Source organism: Rhamphochromis longiceps, linkage group LG18 (genome assembly GCF_057381845.1).
Source record: "Rhamphochromis longiceps isolate RC_006_pf linkage group LG18, R_longiceps_female_GT1.1, whole genome shotgun sequence".
NCBI lineage: Eukaryota > Metazoa > Chordata > Actinopteri > Cichliformes > Cichlidae > Rhamphochromis > Rhamphochromis longiceps.
The window spans coordinates 28,491,741-28,504,031 of record NC_140574.1 but is presented as its reverse complement, the minus strand read 5'-3'; the positions used below and the strand labels follow the sequence as shown (position 1 = coordinate 28,504,031).

General features: G+C 39.8%; 1 protein-coding gene across 1 annotated transcript; it reads right to left on the bottom strand.

The window, feature by feature from the left end:
• Window positions 1-6,381: 6,381 nt before the first annotated feature.
• Window positions 6,382-11,628, bottom strand: LOC146648582 (uncharacterized). The gene is made up of 4 exons (XM_085390461.1): window positions 11,532-11,628; window positions 10,484-10,753; window positions 9,389-9,658; window positions 6,382-8,525 (listed from the first exon to the last, which is right to left on the bottom strand). Exons 1-4 carry the CDS (start codon window positions 11,545-11,547, stop codon window positions 7,447-7,449), a joined length of 1,635 nt encoding a protein of 544 aa, XP_085246587.1. The 5' UTR covers window positions 11,548-11,628; the 3' UTR covers window positions 6,382-7,446.
• Window positions 11,629-12,291: the final 663 nt, after the last annotated feature.

The window sequence follows — 12,291 nt, the reverse complement described above, 5'->3', positions numbered from 1 at the left end:
CCGTTCTGGTCCCTCCGTCCTGGTCCCCCGCCTCCCGCCCTGGGTGGGTTGTTTTCTGTTTTTGTTTTGTTTCTCGGGTTTGGGCTGTCGGGAGCCAGCCCTTTAGGGGTGGGTGATGTCATGGTCCTGGGCCATGTGGACCCAGTATTCTTAGTTTTCATGTATTTTTGTATTTTGTTCCTTGTTTAGGCCATGTTTCCTGAGTTGCCCTGCTGTGTTGTTCCCTAAGTGTTTTCCCTTCATGGCTTTTACCCCCTGTGTGCCCCTCTGTGTATCTGTGAGCCCTCGTCTCTCCTTATGTTTTATTCCACGTTTCCCCAGCCCGTTATGTCTGTGTTTTCCCCGTGCTCTCTCTCCTCCTGTCTGAAGCTCTGTGCACTTCCTGTTTACTTTGTGACTCTCACGCCTGTACATGTCATGTTCAGTTCACCCCGCCCTGTCTCGTTATGATTATCAGTGTCACCTGTGTTCCCCGTGTGTGCCCACTTTCCTCGTTTACCCTCTGTGTATTTCTGTCTGCGTCTCCCTCTGTTCGGCGTCGCGTTCTCCCTCATTGCTGTGTGGATTTCCCCGTGTCTCCCTACGAATGTTAGTTTATTGATTCCCAGTTTAGTTGAGTTCTATAATTCCTATGTTCTGCCTGTCAGCAATAAAGCTGCTTTTGAGTTCATCCCCGTGTTTGTGAATCTTGCGATTGGGTCCTCCTCCCGCCTGCCACGCAGCCGAACCATGACAGACTAGCTAGTTTATTGTGATGGTGCTTTTTTTTCCCTATTATTATGTTGCTCTTTGTTGTTTGCTGTCTTCTCTGTTTTTTTTTCTCCATACAGGTGACCCAGGAGGTTTTTTTTGTTGTTTGTTTTTTTTTCTCTCTTCCCCCCCTTCTCACTGTCTCTTCTCCCCTTTGGTTTTCTTTCTTTCTCTCCCCCTCTCTCTTTCATTCTTTCCCCCTGTTCTATCCCACAGTTATGTCTGTCCCGTTTGCAACTGAAAATAAAATAAATTCATAATTATAATAAAGGTCAACCAAATGGACCAATATGGCAAGGCCATGATGATCCACTTGGTAAAATAAATCCGCTTGGCATCTTTCTTGGCCTCAAGACAACAATTCTGATGGCTATAGATCCAAACGGGACAAAAAAAAAAAAAGAAAAAAAAGACAACAATTCTGATGGCTATAGATCCAAACGGGTTAAAAACAAAAACAAAGGAGTGGCTGCATATCTATCCTGACACTGTCACTCTGGAAGCCCATGAGTATGGTTTGCAAACACATACGCTGGACTAAAGCTGGGTCGTATTTGAGTCCTGACTCAGATTCTTGGGAAGCAAATAGGACTTTCTGCTTTAGATCTAAAACTCTCATCAGGAAGCTTTGAGCAGTCTCTTTTGGGGTCTGTACCTCAGAGGCAAGTTTATACAGTTCGGTGGCGCTCTTCTCCTGGAAATGGGAGCGCAGTATGCAGCGTAGAGTCGGAAGGGTGAGTTGAGCTTTTCCCTCCAAATAGCTGCGTAGTTGTAGACCTGGCAAGATAGCTCTGATGACAGCATGTACAATGTCAAGCTCTGAGTAGCCTCTGCTCAGTCCATTTTCGATCTGGTGAGCAAGACTGGAAAATGTCAGTTTATCTTTTTGACCTGGTTCGCCAATCTGGCCTGATATTTTGAAATCTTTCTGCCATTAAGGGCTTGGTCGTTGGGGGGTACTTGACACAGATGAGTTAGGGACAAAGCGATTACCTTGGGAGTGAGAAACAACCGCTGTGTTAACTGCATTAGCTGTCTCTGTTACCAGTGTGGTTGCAGTGTTTGGTTGCTCTCTGTGTCCTGAATCACCCTCTTCATTTGCATTTGGTTCAGTCTCAACAATTGTCTCTTTCATTACTTCAGCAATCTTATCATTAAGCAACAACAGTTCTGACATTCCTTCATCCTCAAGTACTGTTATACCTTCTCTCTCAATGTGTATTTGGATGTGTGTTAGCAGTGACAGTCGTGTTTTTCTGCTAACATCTATTTTCTCTGCAATGCCAAGGAACTCGCAGATTGACACTAGTTGATCTTTGGACAGAGTGTGCATTTCACGCACAACCTCTTCTCGCAGCTCTTCCACCGAAGACATTGTGGCAGTAGGCAGGAAGAATTTTACATGTACGGGTGACGCTGAGCTGAGTCGTTTTTGCAGCCCCGATGATCTCTGGCTGGCCTCAGGAAACATGCGCTAAAACACAGCTACCAGTTCGCCTCGACAGCAACACTTTCCTCACTGCAGTCTGCCTGGGTTGTAGTGGGGGGATTTAGCTGGCTTGGACTACGATGTGCAGATTGTGGTCACCGGACATCTAAGCAGCTATCCCAGCGGTGCCTCCAAATGTTACACCCCTGAAAACAGGGGGAAAAGAATCACGAGAGTGATTATGACTTGCGTCTCTCATGCAGTAGTTTATTGCAGAAACGTTTCACATTCTGTACTGCTAAATGTCACATGGTGGAAGAAAAACACTAAATAATAAACCGAAATACTAAAGTGCTTATTATACATATACTTGAGCAGGTTTCCTGATAAAATGGCTGACAATCGCGGCGTTTTTAGCTCCTGCCGTTATCTTAATGGCCATTACACAGTACAAAACACAGCCCAAAACCGCCACGTATATGTGCACAAAACTGCAATGTAATGCTTCTAACGCTTACAAAACAATGAAGGATTACCTCTTAAATATCTTAACAGTGTATTGGAAATATATCAACTTTTAAACACTTTTACCTGTAAACAGGGGGAAAAGAATCACGAGAGTGATTATGACTTGCGTCTCTCATGCAGCAGTTTATTGCAGTGAGGAGAACGTGCGAAAGCCCCCTAGTGGAGAATAGAGACACTACTAATCGATCCCAGAAAAGGCTTACTAGCCGATCACTGATGTATAGATTGCAGTTCTCTTAAATAACATGAAAGCCATTAATATAACATGAAAAATAATAACCTCTTAACCACTTTTTTACCATATTTACATTATTTTCATCCTTATATCAACTGATATGAATTAGTATTAACTGAACAGTTTTATATGCAGTAGTCCTTCAACCTGTCACACCAGTGCTTAAACGGTGCTTGTGTGGTGGATCATAAATTTGATTAGTTTTAAAGTTGTACATCTCTGTTCCTTACATTTCATGTCATGCCCTTATTAATGTTTTATTTGTTGCTTTGACTGTTTTCGAATAGAATATGCAGTGGGAATATAGAGGGAGATAAGTAGTGAAAGTTTTGCCTGGGTTGATTGTGCGTCAATCCATTGTTAATGCCTCAGGGCTCCAGTAGGTGGGTTCGCGCGCTTCCTCCTTCACTCAATACAGACGAGTGAGAGTGAGAGCTGCGTGTCTGTGCCGTTCTTTCACCTCTCCTCACTATTTCCCCTGTTTAAGGTAACTGTCATGCACAAATCTGTAAAAATGTGTGTTACTGTTGATTATTACATTGTTATCATTGTTCATTGTAGCGGAAGATGTGAATTGCAGACTATTTTGCTGAGAAGTTCCAGTTAATCTCTGTTGCTGCGTATGCTAGTTTTCGCTATTGCGCCGCCATATTGTGTGAAGATTTTTCTGTTACTATCCGTATAAGTTAACTACTGAAAGACATGCAGTACTTAAAGTATTATTTCATTGCTGTGGAAAGTTAGTGACTGTGTCAGCTAACATGTGCGAGTTAAAAATATGTTTTTGTCTAATGCTACAGTTCATGTTATCTAAAGTATTCTCATCAGCTAATGCAGCGAACAATAGTGACTTAGTTTGGATACAGTTGTCCTGAGACTGAGTGCATCCATAAGAATATTGTTTTGGTTGTATTGCTTCTGAGACTCAATACAGACGAGTGAGAGTGAGAGCTGCGCGTCTGTCTGTGCCGTTCTTTCACCTCTCCTCACTATTTCCCCTGTTTAAGGGCACAACACTTGAACCGGTGCTTAAAGAACGGAGAACACAAAATTGGTCCAAAAATCTCTCATGTTCAGCTGTTTTTTTTGTAAAAAGATAACAATGTTAGCCTTTTCTGCAGCTATAGGGGATTTATCGTATCACTCTTGGCTGGAAGTAGTGCTTAATCAATGGAAAAAACACCAACTTTGTCCAAAAACCTCTCATGTTTAGGTGTTTTCAGTGTTCAGTTAACACAATTACACAGTCGCCCATTGTAAAGGCTAAGGCACTGTGTGTGTGTGTATATGCACGTGCGAGCATGTGAGTGATTGTTTATGTGTGTGTGTGTGTGTGTGTGTGTGTGTGTGTGTGTGTGTGTGTGTGTGTGTCTCTGAATACGTGACTTCCTGGTTCCTGGTCGTTTAAACACATCCCTAGTTATCAAAAGGTCATCTCCCCCCACCCGTATATGTCTTAACTCCTCTAAATGGTTCACCATATACAAGCATAGGTGAGCCCATAAATGGCAGGAAGTAAACATTCCTTACCAAATAAGGAAACCAGACTCTTACATGCAATGTGCCTGCAGTTAAACACTATAGTTAATAGCATCCCCCACCATCCTAGATATAGGGGAGGAACAGAAAAATATCTGAACATGCAGTTCAGGACAAGGTTTACAGTTTTAAGCACAACAATGACAACTTTTATCAAACTCACTCCAACAATTACTCTGTTGCGACATTTTGCCCAAGACCTGACCCTGTTCCTCCTGAACTTCCTCCTTTCATGGCCTTTTATGTATTATTTTAGGTGTTTCTTCCATTTCTTTCATTCTGTTTTGAATGGATCTCTTGAGTGTTCTGTTTACCCACCTGTGAGAATTGGGTTGTTTTCTTCCCTGTGTCCGCACCATGCTTGTCCACTACGTAATTGTATTTTATCGACACCATCCTACTTGTACTCCTCATACTTCTTTCTACGAGGAGAATATTTCAATGGTCCATATTTGTTCTGGCCTTTGGCCTTCCTGCACCAGCATTGGTGTCTTTCATGGCCCCTTTCTGCTTTTGTTGTCTTCACCTGCTAGTCGAATCTATAATTCGAATTTGAGTCTTAAATGTATAAAACAAAAGGGTTTTTTTGGGTTTACATTCTTGTTGTTTTAAGACTCTGGACAGTGGATATGATGACTAATGAGACCATCAACAGTCAAATAAATCTTTCTTAGTGTTCTGCAAAACTCTACTGTTACTCACTGACTTGAGATAAAATCTACTCAGCTGCTTTGAAAATAGCTTCTAACTGGTTCCTCCCATAACAGGATGGCTAGCTGGTTAAATTGATCCTGCAACCCAGAAACCTTTCTGCTTCTGCTTTGATTCAGCTGGGACAGGTAGGGGAGCCTTTCAGTGCCTCCAGCCTCCCTTAAAATACCCGAATTAGATATGGGAATGTGACAAACCTGCTGTTTTTCAGACCACATGTAGCTGTACTCATGTGTCAGGTTTAAGTAGTACAATTACTTTTTATGTCTACTTTCTACATTTGTGAACTGGTCATCACTTACACTTTCATTACATACTTTGAGTTTGTAAACATTCAGATTGAATCATTGGAATACATTGTATCCAATTGATGGCAGCAAAGGGTGTTAGTCCATCCCAGCTACCACAAGGAGACAAAGGCAGGGTACACCCTCAGCAAGCTGCCAATTTATCACAGAGCTAGCAATATATATATGTCACGTAAAACCCACTACAATGCTTAAATAATTTTTACTTAAAACATCTAAAAGCTTTCTTTCCAAACCTGAGCTGTTTCAGATGCTTTTTGAAATTCTGAGCTCTCTGATCTCAGTGTAAGCTGTCTGTGCCCTCAGTGGAGTTGCATCTTGAAAGTACTTCTACTTCTTGTCTTCCCCAAATGTTGACCACCTGTCCAAGAGTACTGAAGGTCTGAGGTCACACATCCTGGTGACAACAGCGTGCCCACCCCAGAAGACAGAGGCCCAAGATTTAGTCCCGTCCACCAAAGGTCTTGTGTGCCTTGAGTTAAGTTTTTGTCACTCTCTGCATCGCCTTCCTCTGGTGCTAATTCCATTATATTAAGTAGTAATGTGATTACTGCACATGTGAGAGAAACAGGGAAAATACCAGACTGTGGTACTTCTGGGGAAGTAGAGAGGTGCAAGACTTTAACTGATGCTTAATTTCTTCTAGATCTTTAAAATCTACAGGTGAGAATGTGGACATTTAGCTTGTGGCAGTAGTTTGATCAGAATGTGATGCAGTACTAGATAAATAACCATGAGAAGCTAAGATACTACTATTCAACCTGTAAGTTAATATTTTGTATTTTCCAGAATTATATTTTTAAAAAAATTATAATGTTAACCAGCAACACTGAGAAAGCAAGAACAACACTCAGTTGAATTATGACAGTGACTCACAAATTTATTATAAAGGCGACAACTAGGTTAAAAAAGAAGGACCAATGCTTACAGTTCTAGAGGTCATGGCACAAAGTCCACAAATCTAAGTTTATTGTCAGGCTGCTAGTCACACATGTGAAGGAAAAAGGCAACGCAAACAACTGAGTAAAGGGGAAGGTAAAAGTTGGAGCAAAGATGCCCATATGGAAAAGATATATATAAATCTTATAAAGTTTGTATCTGTCTTGTGTGAAACTTGTATGAAAAGCATATAAGAGTAAAAACAGATATAAGATCCCTTGAAAAATTATATAATGAAACTTGTATGATACTTACTAAAACAATGTATGAAAGTAATGAGAAAGTGGCCACTTTCATGAGTAATCACATATAAGTTTTTACTATTTCTTTTCCATATGGGTGGATTCGTTCACCAAGAAAGTGAAGAAAAGTAAATCTCACAAACAAAGAAACAAAAAAACATCACTGCCAACAAGAGAAGTTACAAAGAGCTCCCACGATCAATTTCTTAACTGCCTATCTATTGGAGCCTATGTGTTTAACCACTGTTACAGAGTGAGAGGGTACATCCTGCTCATGCTGAAAGTCCGTCACCAAAAATAATAATATGCTCTCACATCCACACATACACCAATCATTTCACATAAAACATAAATGTGTTTTTCAAAATGTTAAACATATACAGATATCTCTAACTATAATATTGCCATGACTGAATACTGAATGTCCCAAAAGCCCACAGTAAGACTCTACTTCAACTAATAAATCACTAAGATAGCATGAGAAGGAAATTCAATATGTCCACAGGATCTGCTGTGTGAAAACAGCGAGCTGTCAATGAAAAGAAAAAGCTTCAAAACTTCAGAAAGAAGTTTGACAAATTTAACAGGAACCTCACATATAATCCCCAAAATATTACGACTTTTGAACTTGTTGCTATCTGTGACATCATGCTAGGAAGTCTTGACATGCAGGGAAACTAAAAAAAAAAGTATGATACAGAGGGGCAGTCACACTTTACTATATGAAGAGATCAAGACTAACCTTACAGTCAATTAATGCATGAATCAGTTAAAAGGAAATTTTAACATTTTCACCAAACCAGTTCCAAATTTTTTAACTCCTCCAACCACTGCATGGCCAACATTAAGTGCGGTTTCAGCAGGTACTGTCACAAAAAATAATGGATTATACTCCTCAGCTTCATCTCTGGCTTCATTTTCATATCTGGCCTGAATCTTGCGTCTTTCTTCCTCCAGTTCTCTCTCACACTTATTCTTTAACTTCTTCATCTCCCATTCTCTCTCCTCCATTTCTCTCTTTCTCTCCTCATGCATCTCCTCTCTCTCCCTCTTCCTCTCCTCCTGTATCTCCTTCCTCTCCCTCTCTCTCTCAGCCTGGAGTTGTCTTTTGTATTTCTGCATCTCTCTCTCATATCTTTCCTGTATTTCTCTCTCCATTTTCTGTTTTTCTTTCCGTATTTCTTCTTCTTTCTCTCTCAAGATGCGTTGTTTGTCCTCTTCAATCGCCCTCTCAGCCTTTTGGAACATCTCGTTGGTGTAGTGGCTTCCTCCGTTCTTCTGGACTATCTCTCTGATCTTCTGGATCAGCTCAGTGACCTGAGAGCGCTCCTTCAGTTTATTATTGAAGACGTGGTACTGACCGTTACATCTGGCCACGAGTTCCTGCAGGTCTGAGCTTCCTTCTAAGAACTCTTCAATAGTGGTGCCTTCAAGTTGGTCTCCATGGGTAAAGAGAACCATGCTGTATTTGTCTGCTGCGTGGCCAAAGATTTTTTGAATCTTTTGCACCGTCTGTTTTTCCTCTTCAGTGAATCTGCCCAGTCTGATGACCACCAAGAAGATATGGGGTCCTGGAGAAGCATTGGAGATGCATTCGCATATATTTTTCTGAGTTTTCTCTTCATCAAGCCTGGTATCAAACAGGCCTGGGGTGTCAATGACAGCAACGCGATGTCGATCCACTGCAGCTTTTCCTTTGAAAGATTCTACAGTCACAGATATGGGACTGAACTTGGATTCAAAGCACTCACGGCCCAGAATAGTATTTCCAGTAGCACTCTTTCCAGTTCCAGTCTTCCCCACCATCACAATCCTCATCTCATCATCATTTGGCCTTCGAGAATCTGTGTAGAAAGATCAGAAAGAATACATGGCAGGAAATATATTGTACTTATTATACATATACATATATATACATATATATACATATACATGCACCGGGTTTGGGGTTGGTATTTTAGGTTACAAATGTTCTGGTAGATGGTCAAAAGTTAATTCAACATCTACAGAGATGGGTCACAAATCTCTATTCTGCTGTTGATCCTGTGAAATCATAGTCATCCTCAGTAATGACCCTGACATTCTGCTATCAGGAAATGCAATTACCGGTAATCCTTTTTTATTTCTTTCTTTCTGGTCGATATAATCACAAATGGCTTGTAAATATCACACTTATGAACCGTGTACCTATAATGTTACAGTGGATAACATATTTAATAGCAGAAATCTTAATGGACATTCAAAAGTTATGACCTCGCTTCCACATCTCAGAGCTAAATTCACAAACTGCTGTCTCAGAGACTTGGTTAAATAAGGAGCAGGTTGACATGGTTAGAAAGGAGCACTATGGACAATAGTAATGACCAAAGGAGAACAGTGAGTCTTTGTCTTTGTTTTCCTATTGCCCATTATTATTGCTTGTTATTATTATTAGCGAATGAAAATGTAGGCAGTGCAAAATGTAGTTTTTATTTTTTGTTCATTTTTGTATAATGGGGTAGGTCTTGATAAACATTAAGCTTCTACCTACTCTCTTTCAGACTTAAAACATTTATTTAAACCATCACAGGTCTGTGTCTAATACTGACCTCAATGATCTTGTTTTTATTTTTATAATCTATCCACCTGCTTGCCAACCAAACATGATTTTAAATCAGCCATGATCACTGCTGTAACACTAGAAAACATGACTAACATGATGACTTACCGAACTTGCCAGCCATGCTTGGGTTGTAATCGCTTCTGTCGATGTTCAGTCTAAACGGTGTTGCGTAGCCAACAGAAGTGGAGCAAGAAGTGAAAGGCAAAGACTGTGCTGCAGCTTTTCCTTTGAAAGATTCTACAGTCATAGTGTTGGCACCGAACTTGGATTCAAAGCACTCACGGCCCAGAATAGTGTTTCCAGTAGCACTCTTTCCAGTTCCAGTCTTCCCCACCATCACAATCCTCATCTCATCATCGTTTGTCCTGCCAGAATCTGTGTAGAAAGATCAGAAAGAATGCATGGCAGGAAATATATTGTACTTACTATACATATACCTGATCATGCACCGGGTTTGGGGTTGGTATTTTAGGTTACAAATGTTCTGGTAGATGGTCAAAAGTTAATTCAACATCTACAGAGATGGGTCACAAATCTCTATTCTGCTGTTGATCCTGTGAAATCAGAGTCATCCTCAGTAATGACCCTGACACTCTGCTATCAGAAAATGCAATTAATCCTTTTTTTCTTTCGATATAATCACAAATGGCTTGTAAATATCACACTTATGAACCATGTAACTAGAATGTTACAGTGGATAACATATTTAATAGCAGAAATCTTAATGGACATTCAAAAGTTATGACCTCTCTTCCACATCTCAGAGCAAAATTCACAAACTGCTGTCTCAGAGACTTGGTTAAATAAGGAGCAGGTTGACATGGTTAGAAAGGAGCACTATGGACAATAGTAATGACCAAAGGAGAACAGTGAGTCTTTGTCTTTGTTTTCCTATTGCCCATTATTATTGCTTGTTATTATTATTAGCGAATGAAAATGTAGGCAGTGCAAAATGTAGTTTTTATTTTTTGTTCATTTTTGTATAATGGGGTAGGTCTTGATAAACATTAAGCTTCTACCTACTCTCTTTCAGACTTAAAACATTTATTTACACCATCACAGGTCTGTGTCTAATATTAACCTCAATGATCTTGTTTTTATTTTTATAATCTATCCACCTGCTTGCCAACCAAACATGATTTTAAATCAGCCATGATCACTGCTGTAACACTAGAAAACATGACTAACATGATGACTTACCGAACGTGCCAGCCATGCTTGGGTTGTAATCGCTTCTGTCGATGTTCAGTCTAAACAGTGTTGCGTAGCCAACAGAAGTGGAGCAAGAAGTGAAAGGCAAAGACTGTGCTGCAGCTTTTCCTTTGAAAGATTCTACAGTCATAGTGTTGGCACTGAACTTGGATTCAACGCACTCACGGCCCAGAATAGTGTTTCCAGTAGCACTCTTTCCAGTTCCAGTCTTCCTCACCATCACAATCCTCATCTCATCATCGTTTGTCCTGCCAGAACCTGTGTAGAAAGATCAGAAAGAATACATGGCAGGAAATATATTGTACTTACTATACATATACCTGATCATGCACCGGGTTTGGGGTCGGTATTTTAGGTTACAAATGTTCTGGTAGATGGTCAAAAGTTAATTCAACATCTACAGAGATGGGTCACAAGTCTCTATTCTGCTGTTGATCCTGTGAAATCAGAGTCATCCTCAGTAATGACCCTGACACTCTGCTATCAGGAAATGCAATTAATCCTTTTTTATTTCTTTCTGGTCGATATAATCACAAATGGCTTGTAAATATCACACTTATGAACCGTGTACCTATAATGTTACAGTGGATAACATATTTAATAGCAGAAATCTTAATGGACATTCAAAAGTTATGACCTCTCTTCCACATCTCAGAGCTAAATTCACAAACTGCTGTCTCAGAGACTTGGTTAAATAAGGAGCAGGTTGACATGGTTAGAAAGGAGCACTATGGACAATAGTAATGACCAAAGGAGAACAGTGAGTCTTTGTCTTTGTTTTCCTATTGCCCATTATTATTGCTTGCTATTATTTTTGTATAATGGGGTAGGTCTTGGTAAACATTAAGCTTCTACCTACTCCCTTTCAGACTTAAAACTTTTATTTAAACCATCACAGGTCTGTGTCTAATACTGATCTCAATGATCTTGTTTTTATTTTTATAATCTATCGACCTGCTTGCCAACCAAACATGATTTTAAATCAGCCATGATCACTGTTGTAACACTAGAAAACATGACTAACATGATGACTTACCGAACTTGCCAGCCATGCTTGGGTTGTAATCGCTTCTGTCGATGTTCAGTCTAAACAGTGTTGTGTAGCCAACAGAAGTGGAGCAAGAAGTGAAAGGCAAAGACTGTGCTGCAGCTTCTTCAACAGGCAGCATGAGCCAAACCACACCTACAATGACTCTACTGAACACAGAGTGAAAGTGAAAGTAATGTTTTAGTTTAAGTTACAAGGTGATTTTTCCAAAACCGGACATGGACTCAAATGTATTCAAAACTCTGCATCTGTCTGCATTAACTACTATGTGAATAAATCTTTTGTTCTTGAATATTGTTCATTAAAAGTCATTTACATTTTTTATTAAAAATATTTTGAGGTTATAAGAGAACATTTTGCAAGAATTGATGTAAATTAATGATGCCAGATCTCACACATTATAAATAGAACTGAAAATATTCAGTTTATTAATGAAAAATAATCAAAGATTTGCAGCTTGAGGACATGTAAATGTGAACACATTTTAATATATCCTGTTGCACTGACATTTTCGATAAGAAGCCGCAGATGTGAAACATAGTGAAAACATCATGTAAGAACTGCTTTGTGCTGCAGTGTCTGTACTTCTAAAAAAGTGTTGCTGTTTCTTGTAAATGGGGATGGGAGGGGGGACATCATGCAAGTTTGGTGCACAAATCAAAAAACGAAACTGAAAGCAAAAGAAATCTATATTAATCTGTGCAGCAGTACTTGCTATTCAGAAATAATGCTGCAGTTTCTTGTAAAT

Bases quoted from the DNA above. Each gene is read 5' to 3' on its own strand.
- LOC146648582 (XM_085390461.1), bottom strand. The intron at 9,659-10,483 runs GTAAGTCATCAT...CTTTCTACACAG, and splicing joins AAGCATGGCTGGCACGTTCG to ATTCTGGCAGGACAAACGAT. The intron at 8,526-9,388 runs GTAAGTCATCAT...CTTTCTACACAG, and splicing joins AAGCATGGCTGGCAAGTTCG to ATTCTCGAAGGCCAAATGAT.